The 15276-nt window shown below is 36.1% G+C and overlaps 1 protein-coding gene across 1 annotated transcript; it reads right to left on the bottom strand.

The window, feature by feature from the left end:
• Positions 1-524: 524 nt before the first annotated feature.
• On the bottom strand, positions 525-14679 carry LOC121644332 (transmembrane protein 255B). Its single transcript, XM_041992210.1, has 9 exons — positions 14616-14679; positions 13467-13609; positions 13244-13306; positions 4407-4496; positions 3484-3564; positions 2867-2991; positions 2063-2222; positions 1217-1363; positions 525-903 (listed from the first exon to the last, which is right to left on the bottom strand). Exons 1-9 carry the CDS (start codon positions 14677-14679, stop codon positions 673-675), a joined length of 1104 nt encoding a protein of 367 aa, XP_041848144.1. The 3' UTR covers positions 525-672.
• Positions 14680-15276: the final 597 nt, after the last annotated feature.

Raw genomic sequence — 15276 nt, 5'->3', positions numbered from 1 at the left:
CAGTGTGAGGTTTTAGTAAAGCCCTTACTCCACATATGTGCAGGTCCTATTTACATATAATAATGGATTTTACGGCAGCAGCTATTGAAACCCAGCAGTTAACATGCATCATCAATAATACATTCAGTATATTGACCGTAAAGTGCACATAAATTATGAACATAAACAAACAACAGCAACATTAGCATCATTTACTCTCCTGTTCAAATTTCAAGAAAGCCCTTTTAATTTCCTGTACAGTAGATAATATATTGAGAACATAATAATATACACAGGAAGATGGAAATTACACTTGAAACTACATTAGTGAGATTTCGCTTGTAAGCAGATATGAACAGAAACATGACAGCTGCTCCCACCATCTTCCAGTCTTTATGCTAACTGTAGCTTAAGAAAAGCATCAATCATCATGTAGCCCAACAAGAAAGTGAATAACCATGTTTCCTTTAATGGTTACGCTGGAATCTAATGTTAATTATATGCTAATGTTTTTAAGATCACACTTTAACTATAAGTCTGTGACTGTGTTCAGTTAAAACCCACTAAGATGTGAACACAGAGTTTAAATGTAGTTCTGAAACTACAGTCGCCCACAAAATGTCTTGTGCTGCATTCAGTCTGACCAGGTGAAGACATCATTCTCCATCTCGCCTCGCCTGTGAATCTCAGCACTCAGCAGGCGTACGGAGGAGGTTTCTCAAAGGGGTTGTATGAGGTTCCATAGAGGACAGGAGCGTTGGGAGTTAACATATAACCTCCTGGGTCCTGGGTGGTTCCCTGAGGCTGTGGCTGGATGGGAACTTGTGAGGGCTGCTGGCTCTGGTTCTCATCACAGGGACAGGAAGAGGAAGCTCCCTCAGGGATCATCTGGGGAGTAGCAGGTGCCTGAAAGTTGCTGGTATGCTGCAGGAGAGGAGGAGAAACAGGGAGCACTTGGAAGTAGATCCATGAAATACCTCAAGTCATGTTGATATTTTTATGGGAAGTATGGGTTTTACTTTACTTACAGTAAAGATTAGCTTCTCATCAATAACCAGGGATATAGAGGCAAATGATTTACTTTAACTAACACCAAGCATTCCTTTGTTCATTACATCTGACATTTTGTCTTAGTAGGAATTTTAAAAAACATCAATGGGTTTGTTTTGTACAAACTAAGACCATTAAATGAAAAATTCACTCTGTATACCCCTGTGACCTTTTTTGCTTTACCTACCTGCATTGGTATGGGATAGTTCGGGTAGGCAGGCAGAGCCTGTCCTGGGGGGCAGAAGCCAGAATACGTGAGCATGTGCTGGTTTGGGTTGTACAGGATGTGGGGTGGTGGCGCTGGGCTGGGAGCAATCTGAGGAGTGGGTTTCTGCTTCAGGATATGCATAAAGTCAATTTCAGATGCAGTGGTAATCAAATAAATATAGGTATTAAATTCATAGCTAAATAAAAGCAGAACTGGGGTCTTCCTGTCTTTAAATAAGATTATAAACTTAATCTGCTAAAACATAACAATACAATTAAAACAACGTTCTGTAAAGAAAAATAGTAGAAAACATTAGCTTTTCCTGTATAAATTCCAGCAAATTATTTAGTTAATACATCAGTTTTGGCTGCTAAGCCCTTCTTGTAACTGTGTTGATCAAATTCAGGCAGAACAAGCTCTCTGCGATCATTAAAATAATATATTAACACACAAACTTGAAATTCCCGAACTTTACACGCTGGCTGAAACAGATGTCAGGGAGTGTACTTTCTCCTGGGCCAGTGGGCAGTAAGTAGAGGTCACAAGTATAATATAAATCCTTTGTGGATGCAAGAACACCTGTGTCAGCCACATGCAATATTACATGCCTTTATTGCACCCTGGACTCCGGCTGCCTTTAAATTATCCTTCTTATGATTTATGTGGTTTTTCTGCTTCAAAGCACTTTATGTATATATATATATATATATATATATATATATATATATATATATATATATATATATATATATATATATATATATATATATATATGTGTGTGTGTGTGTGTGTGTGTGTTGTAACTTTTCTTGGCCTTCTGCTCACCATATCCTTGTATGCTCCAAGGATGGCGGCAGTAATGATGCCCAGGAACAGGCTGATCACATTGAGCACCACTGAGGCCCAAAGCAGTCGGTGAAGGTGCATCACATCCCAGCAGCTGCTGACCCCAGTGAACTGGTAGTAGTGTGTGGGATACTCTGAGCTGGAAGAGGAAAAGGGCAGTTGTGAGTCAGTGATTAGAACTTTAGGTGGAGTATCTTAACTATTATTGCTGTTAATTGCTTAGAATGTAAAAGAAAAGATTTATTTCTGAAATGTTTTCTGTAACTGTATGACAAAAGTAGGATGTCATATATTGTCTGGGCAGAAATATCACTTGAGTACCTTCGGGAGCAAAAAGACATTAAGTTCTGTATGCCAAAGATTAAAAATACATTCATGCTGTTGGCAGTAAAAGGTGCAAAACCAGCATCTCTGGTTCCTTTGCATATATGTACAGGTGCCACTGATGCAGAGGCATATGTTGCACTTTGACCAGACATACTCGTTCATTTAAGCTGATGGTTATTTCATTTCAGAGTTTATTCTTCATGAGTCACAACAGACTAGCTTCATAGACTCGGAGTGAGTGACTAACAATGCAGATATGTCTTCTAGTGTGAATATATGAATCATTATGAAGAGGAGAGTCAGATAACAACAAAACAGCAGCTTACATCTTATATTTATCAAGCAAAGACAGATTTCTCTTGTAAAATCAAAACAATTGGCATGCTGCAAACTAAGCTCTAAGATGCTTGCTTGTCCAGTGAGACAATCTATTGTTGCTCAGATTTAATACCTCACCTCTCACAGTTGTACAGGTAGCAGCAGTAGCAGGTGTTGCTCTTTAGTTTCAAAGCGCATTGTTTGTTGAATGAACGACACGTCACCTGCAAGGATAATTTTAAAGTTATGGTTGTACCTGAAATCTGACAAAAACATGATGAGAAGGAAGTTTGAATAAGGTCATTTATGATTCTATCATCCAATTATTACAACCATTTCTACTTACTTATAGTTTTGGTTTGGTAAAAATAAATGTATTATTATAAATATATAATAAATGTATAAATTTTTGTATGTAAAAAAAAAGAAGCATGCTTGGACTGAGTCAGTTCATCTGTGCAGTTACATCATTTGACCACTAAATGGCACTACATGATTTAAGAAGCGCCAAAAAGCTGCAAGAATCCAAAATGCACCACCAAGACTTTAAAAATGATAGAAGACACATATTACTCTGTTTTAAAATTCATAATTTTCTATAATATAGAGTCATATTGATACAACAAGGACAAACACACATATGATATCAAAGTTGTCTTTATGCAGCACTTTACACAAAGGGATACATTGAGTTAGATCAGACAGATTTTCACACAAACATAATAATTTGTGATATATGTATCAAACCTGATCACCTCAGTATAGTAGCTGTCGTAAGCGTATCCTGATCCACTGGAGTAAAAGTCACACATGTCCTCCTGCAATGGCCTTATGTCCTGAAATGGAGAGAAGGTTCTTAAAAGAAGTTTCCCACATGAGACTCAGTCATTGAGAGTTATGAATATTGAGAGCGAATCTCCATAACTGTCTCTCAAAACGTGTCTGTCTTCTTTTCCCCCTAAAGCAGTTTTTTTTTTTTTTCGTTTCTTTTTTTGTTGTTTTTTTAAAAACATACTTTCTGCTCAAAGCTGCTCACTGCACTGGACTACAAAACCCACCTCATAAAACCCCACTGCACCTTATACAACCTGAAAGGTAATTAAAAATCATTTTCATAATCCAAATCCTGAATGTGCAATAAATATGACTTTTTCTATTGAGCACACGGTGAATTTATCTGCAGTGGCTTGATGGTGCTGCTGATCAATACCAGACTTTAAACTCTCATTTAAACAATTACGTCATAGATGTCCATTTAAAGGGCAGCATTGAACTTCCTGGACCTCTGCTGTTTTTTTTTTTTTTTTTTACATTTGTCAGGTTTATCAGATATCTTAAAATAAGGTTGACTCTGCATGTAAGAGTTTAATCTTTGAGTTTTGAGTATTTTCTCTTTGTTTAAATAAATTTGCCTATATTAGAGTTTTCTAGCAGACATGAGTCAGCCATGTTTGGCTAAACGCTCCTGTAGCTTCGTTTACAGGTTTAGCTCTTCCATTAGCACATCTAATCTGGTCTTTACATTTCCTCATCTGATCAGCGTGTCTGTGCGAGTCTTGACCTGCATTTCTCTAGCAAAACCTGCTTGATTCACATATTTGCTTGATCAATGTGTGTCAGAGATTAAGAAAAAAAAACAAAGATTCAGCACAGGTGTGTGAAAATATGCCATACTTACAATGAATTCTGCTGCAATGATCCCATCAACGATGGCACAGAAGAAAGACGCAATAACTCCAATACTGATGAAGATTATTGCTGCCACAAGCTTGAAGAGAAAAGAAGGAATTAATTAATCATAAGAAATGCAAATTAAAATGTGCAATTAGGGATCCTCAGATTGAGGTATTAGTTGTAAAAAAGGCCAGCTCTATTTTTATCACAGAATAATAATTAGATTTTTATTGCTTAATAATTCTACTTGCAATATGCTTGTATAAATTTTTCTAAACACTTAGAAAATACTTAAAACGAGGACTCTGCATTATATAAAAGCAAGGTCATGATTTTGTCACACAGGTGGAAGCTTGGCGTCTCTACTGGTGTTTGTCCTGAGCGTCTGGGCTGCAGGACGATAAAGGAAATGTATGACTCCCTTTCCTGCCAACACAAAGGAGCTTAGTGGCTGATTTACAGGCGAGAGCCCACATGCAGGACAGAGAGATGGCTGCTCATAGCAGCAGGGTCAATCTAATTCCCTCAATCTGACACACACACAAATCCACATCGCTTTCTCATCCAATCACTGATCAATAACCTTAAACTTGAACTTTTCAAACAAGCTGAACCATGTCACAAACCCCTGTTCCTTCTACTGTAAGACAGTGATTTTCTGATATCGTCCTCTCAGCCCAGCTGGTGGATCACAGATGTCTGATCGTAAACTTTATCGCCCAGCATCAGTTACTGACGGTTCAATCACCCCCTCCAGGACTGAAACTTCAGCAATGTTTTTTTTTTTTAGTTTATTTTTTTTCTTTTTATCTAAAATGTTGGCAGGAGTTTGTCACTTTCCCAATTTGTAATCCATGAAGATTTATTACATACATTTCTTCTTTGGATTTTTTTTTTCATTATTTAGAGCCGAGCTGCATGAATAATCCCAGTTAAAAATCATACAATACATTCACTTAATTTGAGCCGTTGTAAGCTGTTTTAGTTGCCCACATTTTTATTTCTATATAATTACATACAGCCAACACCAAAAGAGTTTTAAATTTCCAGCTTTGAAAGGAAGACACTCGTTTTAATTCTTCATATGAGAGAAAATATGTGAGAAAACTACATGTGTAAATGATAAAGTTAACAACTGCAGTGTTCCGGTTAGCCACATCGTTAATCTTAGTAGTAACAGCTGTGCTATTTGAGCCCCAGTGACTTGTGACGAAGGCAGATTACTTGTTTTGATACTGTAGATTAAAAGAGACCTTAACACATAAAGTCTGAATGATGCAAAGTGTTTTATTACAGATAAGAAAGCGTTTTGCACACCTGCCCAGGTGTTTTCACTTCCTCTTCTGGCTTCTATTTAGGGTGAAGTTGGAAAAGTGGGTTGTTGTTTTTTTTGTTTGGTGTGTGTGCGCACACAGTATTGCAAACAAGTTGTCATAAAACATACAGTTTTTGTGGATTTAAAACTAAATCAGTAGCCAGATTTTGGCAGGGAAGTTATTCTTTTTATTGGAGCTGTGGGGAATAAAAACACTCTCATGGACCTCATAATAACCATTTACTCACTTGTGTGGTTGGTTTGGTTCAGTCCGCTCTCAGGAAATTGCAGGCTCCCTTTACAGTATGTAGTCATTTAACAGTATCTACTATAAAAGGATGAAACCCTGTAAAAATAACCAGCAGCCACCTGTCTGATTTGATTAAATAATACTGGGTCTGAGGTAGATTTAAGTGTCTAAACCAAAATTAATCTTGAAACAAATGAGCCCCAGTTTGCAGTTTTAAGTCCTGATCTAGATCTGGACAAGAAAGAAGTTCTTGTTTTTGCAGAGAAATGATAGATTCCCTGCAGCTGAGTGGATTTCTCTGTATCAGATATAAACGTGTCTCTCTAGTGGTGAAAATGTTTTAAAGCAAACTGATCAGATTAAATTGTCAAAGAAATGCGAAAAGGGTATCAAAACCAGATTTTGAAATGAATTTTGAATGAATAAAGAGCAAGGCTGAGGAAATTAGCTTTTTCTGGCTGGCTTTATCTGCCACTGGTCCAGACTCTCCACTTCATTAGCAGTTCAAATGACTGATTTTATGGACTGCAAATGGAAGATGAGGCCAGCAGCAGAGACAATAGAGCCTGACAAGTGCATTACTTCACATTACCTTGGCACCAGCTGCCAGCACATAAAATATCCACACTACCCAAACTCCCAAAGCTCCAATAATACTGAATAATCAAATACAGTAAAACGTTAAGGACTCATACAGTATATGATTTTCTACTCTCTGGAGTAGTACCAATCACTGTGGGACCATTTTATGCTTTACTTTTACTCCACTACATTTTCTAGTCACTTTTTTATTTTTTATTTTTATTCCAAGCTTTACAAACATTCCTTTGTGCTGAGCAACACTCAAAACGAAGGACTTTTCCTTACAATAAAGAATGTATACATGAACATAGCAGCCTCTTTTTAAAAAAACTTTTAATAAAAGGATTTATGTGATGAACTCAACACTGACTGATTTAAAATCTTTTACATGGTGGCAATTATCAATTCTTCACACCTCCAGCTGTTACAAATAATTGTCATCCATCATTTAGAGTTGTGTCTCAGTCCAAATGCTGAATCTGTTTTCATTAATCACATTTTTCAGCTCTGCTTTGGTCTGATATTTCATATACATGAGCTTTCTGGGGATTTTTATTTACTCATTTTATTAATACAGAGAAATTGTGACCGGGACAGGGTATGGAATTTGGCTAATGTCTAGTCTATGGGCTTTGGTTTTATAAAGTAGGCAACCTTTAGTTCAACAAAGATATTTTTTATGGTTTTCTGAATAAAAACAGCTGCCTTTAGCAGCAAAATAGTTTGACAAATGAGAGGTAAAACCACTCACTGTGGGGGAAAAAATTCTCATTGTATTCTGAAGCAAAGCTATAAAGTTGTGATCAAACATCCCTCTAAAAATACTGTCACGATTCAGATGATTTTTCTTGAAACAACCTAATTTGGTCCAATCTGTTTTAAATGTATCTTCTTGTCTAAATATGGGCTCCAAAATGGCACCAGCTTCCTTTTAAACCCAAACTTCAAAGTGGTAGTTTAAAAACCAGTGGCTAATAGAATCATCGTGCGTTTTCTATTTATAGACAAATAAAACCAGTTACTTCCCTTTGCATCTCAACTGGCCTTTCAGTGGCCAGTACAGAAAAAAGTACAGAAAGAAACAAAAAAAGACAAAGAAACAGATGAACAGATGATACAACTTTTAGAGAAGACATTAATAACAAGTAGATAAAGACACTAGGAGGAATTTTATAACCTCACTAAAGATCCCTATCAGGTTACATAACAAAAGTCGCTGACCGCTGCAAGGTCTTCCTTCCCTGCTCAGTGGCCCAGTGTCCAATCATGACCACCGCTGGATACACTGCTAATAAGAAATGATTGTACCATGGCCTGTTGGGTAAAATACAGCCCTTTAAAGGTTTAGTTTTTCAAACCACAAGGTGACCATGAGGACTGCACTGTGTGAGATACGGGCAGTAACTACAGGAGTAAAGAACATGAGCTACATGAAGCGTTTAGTCATAAAGAAATCTTACAGTGTCAGTGCAGTGGAGCCTATTATCAGAAAAGCTGGGTAAGAACAGATAAAAAGGTAGTTTTTTACCTTTTTCATTTTGCTTCTACTACTATCAATTAATTTCATGGTCCAAAATGCTACTGAAATATGACAGGAAACATTTAAATGTACAATTCATTAAGATTTTTCTCCATGATCACTGTAAAAGCTGTATTGGTTATTCAATAGTGTGCATTAAAATTAGACAGTGTCATCAGTTTAGTAGCTCTGTTGTGGAGGAGTATGCAATTATCACCAGCCTATCTACTGCTGTTGCCTTATTTATTTGTTTATCAATTTAAAAAAAAAAAGTGTAAATTTTCCAACCCAACAAAACAAGCCATGCCTGTGATTATCTGAAACCTGATCTCACCAGATTTTTCAAAGTTTCTGTTTCATTGGCATCATTGGCTCTTGCTTTCTCTCTCTGTCACACCCTCATTGACCTGATTACTGATAATCGACCTTATCAATGTGATGTGTAATGTAAAGCCTTCGCTTGGTTTCACTCTCTCTTTTCATGAATATTTCTGAAGAAAAAAATTAAACCGGCAAAATATATATAAAAACTTATTGAATAACAAAACCATTTCAATTTTGTCATTTTTTTGTTGCTTTCTGCTTTTCAGTTGGCTTCATTTGTGTTACCTGTAAACACCTGTCTGCATGAAACATATTTCTTATGCAGTCTGTTAATTTCTCCAAATGGGCAGGAAGCTTATTTGCTTGGCATCAATTGATAAACTTGTCACTTCTCCCACTGTTTACATTTCAATCCACATTAACGCCCCCATATCCTGCTTTATGAGGTCAGAGGACCAAAAAGGTTGAGCGATCCAGGAAGCAAGACAAGCTCCAGATATCTCAGGTATCTGCGGCATTGTGGTACGGTTTGTTGTTCTTTAATGAGTGGCTTCACTGTGCCAGCCAGCTCTCGTGTTACAGTGTGAGCCTCAGATGCAGGACAGAAGAATTAGACACCTGTGTGAGAGCGAACATCGTGCCTCAGAGGAGACACTGTAGACCAGCACTTGTGTGGTAGTGATCACGCCATTAAAGTTTAAAGGGGAGAAATGGGAATCATGCCAGAGAGACAGACAAGATACTGGAGGTTGTCGTCTAAGCCCGCTGTTCACTCATTTAAACTCATGTGGACAACATTGAATAGTGAAATACGGCGGCATGCTTTAAACTGAATAAGAATATAACCTGACCTCCATATTAGGCTATGTCTGGTATACTACACACAGATGCTTCACCACTCATTGTATGTGAAGATAAACAGGAAGGGTTTCTTTGAAGGGTGGATTAGATTTGATACACATAAAGTGAGCCAATATGATCTGCAGGCACACGACACCCTGGATGGCACATGAAAAATTCACAACACACAAACCCATGTACCACAGCAATGTTGACAGGCACAGGGAACACACCTCTTTGATGCCTTGGCAGTCTCAAGAAAAGGTTCAAAAGGTTTTTTTTTATTAAAAAAAAAAGAGGTATGACCTTGAAAATGTAAGAAAAGCCAGGCATGCCCCTCTGGACGCTCAAGTTATGTTGTGATCCTAGATATTATTTTGTGTAAAGATATTTTCACTACAGGTCGAATTAAGATTGTGGATATTTCCTGAATTAACATGTTTTGAGAGCTTAATATACATTAGCCAAGTTCTGCTACTCTTGCTACTTTTTTGAAACCCTTTAGTTTTCACGGTTACACATTGTTGATTATTTTATTTTCAATCTTCAAATTTTATTAGACATGGGACAGTGATACACAAATCGCCTAGCCAGTACACTTATGTTAGCTTGGTCAGCTAACATGAGCATATATCTAAACATTAGCTAGCTAACAAGCTAAGCTAACGTTAGCTTTTCTTGATGTTAGCTTAGCTCAGATTGTATAGTTCAAGGTGTATGTCAATATTGTAGAAAAAATCTTTTAGACAAGCGTGTAAGTTGCAAAACTGGAAGCTAAGGTTGGTCATGTTTCTTCATGTTTAAGCAAATATTGTGAATAAAGTGTCACACAAATTTGGTACTATTAAACTGGTAACTTGGTGTTAGGTGTTGTATGACAGGAATAAAGAATTAAGAAATAAAGAAAAAAAATAAATGGATGTATGGCTTGATAAACTTCTTGATCATGAAATATTTTTCAGAAGCACCACTAGGACACTGTTAGGGGGACTTTAGCTAATGGAGTAGTATGAATAAATAGAAAAACTGTTTTCTGTATACAAAGAACTTACATAGTTACCTTCAGGTTAATGTTTTTGTGAATACAGGAATAGTTTCTAAGTTAATTTCTGACAATTTCTAATTTAAATGCTAAGCATATTTTTCAACTATAAATAAAATAAAGCACAATAATGTATGTAGTAGATTTTTCTCCTGAGATGTTTCAAAATGCATAAACGCTAATGGAAACACAGGTAATGTTATCAATTTTTTTAAAGTTGTGTTTGTATATGTCAAAATTTTGACAAAATGATATCTTCTGTTTTGCAAAGCTTTTACAGAATACCTTTGGGCGATGCAGATACACTGAAAACAAGAACACAAACTATCATCACTGCTACCCTGATTCCAAGAGAGTTAGGAAGATTTTATAAAAATAATAATGCAATGATTTGCAAATCTTTTAAAACAATATTTATTCACAACAAAACACAAAAAGAATAACAAATCTTTAAAAAGCCTTTTTACTAAAAAAAAATATCTTAAATTTGATAGTATGAAGATGTCTCAAAAAGTTTCGATGTGGACAACAAAAAGATAAAAAGTAAGTGATTCTAAAACAATTTTAACTAATTAGGTCAATTGTTTTAATGTCTGTGAGATCTCTGGATAGACGTGTTCCTACCAATTCCAAAGGATCCCATAGTTTCTCATGAAATCCTTAAATGCTTCAACATTTGATATGTTTTCTGTCTTCTATAGTGGATGAATATAATTGTTTTTGTTTACATTTTACACATGTTTCAGCTTTTACTGAACTGGAGTTGTTCATTGCACCTGCTTTGAAGTGTATGTTTATAAGACTTCTGCTCATTAGTGATTATTTACATTTTTAATGTTGCAGTTTCAGAAAATGTGTTGTATTGAATGAAGTTTGTGTTTTAAATGGGAAAATAAGGAGTTATTGTTAATCATAAACAATGCTGACTTGGCTTGATTCCTTGCAATTCTGCTCATCTGTCCTCCTCAGTTTGGGTTTGTACCTCCACTCAAACTATCCGATGAAGCAAATTCCAATTAAACAGGAACAGTAGGCTCACAAAAATCATTGCCCCCATCCTTCCAGTACTAGTCACAGTAAGCACAATTAGATGTGTGGGTCAAAATAATCAGGACAAATTCAGTTGTAAAATAACAGGTTTCTGTGTCGATGGTGTCCGCTTCAGACACAGTTAATGTTAGCTGGGTTTCAAGTACTGTGAATGTGATACTGACTATACTACTTAAATAACACAGAAAGCTTTTGGTTGCCCCTGTCTGCTTTCTTACATTGTATTTGTCAGCCAGACTGTTTCCACACACAGATTGATATTAGCTCCAAAGTTATTGGAAATTGTTTCAGCAGTATAACCAAGTAGGATTTATAATTTTAAGTTACGGACTTTGTCCTCTTTTAAATTTTAACAGGTCAGCTCTAGGAGCTTTAATCTTTTCAGATGATGTCTGTCTGGAGTTGTTAACATGATTATTTTTTTTATCCTCTGTTTTGCAAAGAAACAATCTAATGTTATTTATGTCCTGTCTGAAATAGAGGAGCCCTGTCAGCAACTGGCCAATACTAATGCAATTCTCCTTCTTGTCATTGAGGTCCAGAGACAAATTCACCTGACCGCAGATCCAGCCATGTACACTGACACAGGCACAAGGACCATGAACTCATTTCGCTGCCATCAAGTAATCTAATTTGCTTGTTGCTCACAGTGAAACAGTTTCCAGCAAAACAGTTTAGCAAATTTGCAAAGTCTGTAAATTGGTAATATAATCCTATAATTTATGTTGTATATCTCCTGTTTTCCAGGAACAGGAACATTTTTAGCAAATTACTCTTTTGAAGCTCTGAAGGCTGCATAAACAATACCATGACATAGAAATAGCAGATGTATACAGTGTTGTGACATTAAACAATTTAATTGTATTGCACAATTTCATAATTGACAAAAGCAAATTCCCACAATAATTATTAAAAATTTAAAAAGTCTTTCTAATAAGTCTTTCTAGGGGAATTATTTAGGGGAAAAAAAATAAATCACCTCTGCTTTAGAGCTTATATTTGAGTGTCAGATGTGACAACCAACTAACAGATCACTGTTATTCAGGTGTGATTTGTAGGGTACTGTTACATAACAAAATTATTCAGCCTCCTCATCTACTATATATCTTCACCCCATCTTCACATCATGCTGCATTCACTGCACCTCTGATATAGGAAGTTACACTCTTCCTTTTTGCTTTTGTGTGTTTTTATTAACAACTTTCTATCAGAAATTATAGTTTGATAACATGAAATATAATTTGCTGGTAAATACTTAATATATATGATTTATATAAGTGTTTCTTATCTGTAAGTATATGCATATTATTCTAAAACGTGACATAGTGACATGGTTATCAGTGTTGTTTTACCCCAAAAGGGTTTTTGTTTTTTTGTTTTTTTTTTCAAATCTTAGCTGGAATCTTGCAGTGAGACCAAACTGGAAACAAGGGAAATGTAAGTCATTAAGGCTAAAACTGTCAGCACCAAATATTTAGTTCACTGTAAGCTGGCTATGTATGGCACGTTATCTGCTCTCTTTAAAAATACAGTAGATGCTTCAAGTGTTACTGATGTGTTTTTTTTTTTTTCCAAATTAATGTTTGCATGGTAGTGCAAAGATGCACACCCCAAAGATGAGACTAAAACAGCTGATATGAACAGAAAAAATCTTTACATCTGTGGGCTTGATCACTGTATAGATTAGTAGTTCTGTAGAATATCAGAGGTGGATTTTAGCCTCAGACTAGAGCTGGAGATTGTGGTTTATATCTAAATTAAATATATTTTGGGATTCAGGTAGATTTCTTGTAACCATGTATGTAATATTTTCTTATTTTATATTTCAATTAAGCTTGATGTATAAATGAAGACCAAAATTATATTAGATTAATTAAATAAAAATAAATAAATAAATAAATAAAACACCTTGAACTTACCATGGGTCTGCGGTTTTCCACCAGATGGATGCCAACAATGCCCAAAAATGCTCCAAAACTCAGCTAAATGTACAAAGAGTGGTAGACATAAGATGGAACATTAAGCTTTGGCAAAGGTAAAAAAAAAAACAAAACAAACAAACCCAACATAAATAAACATGTACAATTATTGCTATTTTATAGCAAAGGAAAGGTAGAGATTATGAGAGCAAGTGTCACTCACCGTGATGCCAGGATAATATCCAGAAACGGGCACGTTGTCAGTGCGAGTGGCTGAGATCAGACCCACGGACAGCACTACCAGAGCCAGAGCCAGCAGCGACACAGTGACCCACAGAGCTGTTTTTCCCCGTCGGACGTACAGAGCTGAAAGGGAAAAAGATGCAGCTGCTTTATGTTCAGTGTCCTCTTTTTCCAGTCAGAGTCCAGTTCTAAAACAGACATTAATCTGTCACATATACAAATAATTTCATTTTGTTAAACATTTAAAACTTTAAAAAGTTTACTCTGAAATTCAAAATTATTAATTATACATTTAAAAAAATATCTAAATCTTAAGTAGTCTATCAAACTGTTCATTATCTGTAAAGTAAATAATAATGGATTTATTAACTGTTGCTTGTGCTTGATTTATTGTTTATATGCATCCTATTTTTTTATAGTTCGACATCAGCAAGCAGCAGTATTTTTTGTTTTGAAGTGTAGGTCCCATTTAAAGACTCATTATTTAACTTATTTTTTCATTCCAATCAGCTAACAAATAACTAGTAGATCAAATGCAGCTGAACACCACAATAACTTTTGGTACTGATATAAAACAGGATGAAAGAGTTCATGTGTTTGTTCCTGGTGAAGCATTTTTTTCCAATATTTAAGAATAAATAATCTATTGTTTTGCCTCTTTTGCTTATACATTTATGGTTCTTCATTTTCACCTAAAATGGGTTTTTACGGATGAAACACTGGATGTGGACCAACTATTTTACTGGACTATTATTAGACCCCTAGCTGATGTACCAGGACTGTTTTTGTTGCAGCATCATCTGCTACTGTTGTATAGTATGGCTTCAAAGGTAAACTGCATTTGTAATTGATCTGAAATAAGTACTGAATCTACTGTTATAATTGTAACCTGGAGTGGAATACAGTACATCATTCATATCTCAAGAATCTCAGCTTTCCAATGGTGTACAAAATGTGTAGCCATTTAGAAAGGAGACTGAATAAAATACACATTTATTTGTCAAGTCCAATCTACAGGACATCTGGAAACCAGTGGGTTAAAGGCACTCTTGCCATGGCACACCTGGAGCAAACAAACAAAAAAACTTACTTAACTTTATTAAGGATGCTGATTTGAGAACAACTGTACCTGCTTGGTCCAGTGGTTCTGTGGCAGTTTGCTGAGTTGTCCGCGGGGTTTCAAGTTGCTGCATGTTGACTCAGTCTGGATGAAGTAGCTCTGAAGTACAAACACTGACCAGGCGCTTTTTATAGTGCTTTAATGGAGGTGGTTTGTTCTTGTTCTTGTTGATTCAAAATAGTGTCCTCATCTTTCGCAGAGTCACTGGAGGGCTTCGTCTTTACAATCCACAGATCGGGATGATGAACAAACGAGAGAGACCTCTTACAAATTTTGAACACAGCTGACTGTGTGTGAGCTCAGGAGGGCTCAACTTCACTTGAAGCCTTGAGAGAGAGAGAGAGAGAGAGAGAGAGACCAATCAGCTCTCTGTGCTCACCTCAGCAATGAATTATTAATTTATTTGGCTTGCATCAGTTTTATACAACTTCAGTTTGATTAATGTTGAAATTATTTACAGAATGTGGGCACACTCTATAGACTATATAATCAAACAATGGGTATAGTGAGTTTTTATGGGGTTTAATGGGTTGCAGGCTTCTGGATGCTTGACTGGTCATGATGCTGCTGAGTAAATGTGGAGCAAAAATTTATATATTGAGCACAGTACCATCTACTGGCTAACACAGGTCATACACCTAATTTTCTTACAGAAGGTGTTGTAGTCATC

This window comes from Melanotaenia boesemani, chromosome 1 (assembly GCF_017639745.1).
Source record: "Melanotaenia boesemani isolate fMelBoe1 chromosome 1, fMelBoe1.pri, whole genome shotgun sequence".
Lineage (NCBI taxonomy): Eukaryota > Metazoa > Chordata > Actinopteri > Atheriniformes > Melanotaeniidae > Melanotaenia > Melanotaenia boesemani.
The sequence above is the reverse complement of the archived record's forward strand: the minus strand, read 5'-3'. Positions and strand labels throughout refer to the sequence as shown.

Bases quoted from the DNA above. Each gene is read 5' to 3' on its own strand.
- LOC121644332 (XM_041992210.1), bottom strand. From the start codon at position 14,679: ATGCAGCAACTTGAAACCCCGCGGACAACTCAGCAAACTGCCACAGAA. The intron at 3,565-4,406 runs GTAAGTATGGCA...TCTCCATTTCAG, and splicing joins TCATTGCAGCAGAATTCATT to GACATAAGGCCATTGCAGGA. The intron at 1,364-2,062 runs GTGAGCAGAAGG...CATATCCTGAAG, and splicing joins TTGGAGCATACAAGGATATG to CAGAAACCCACTCCTCAGAT.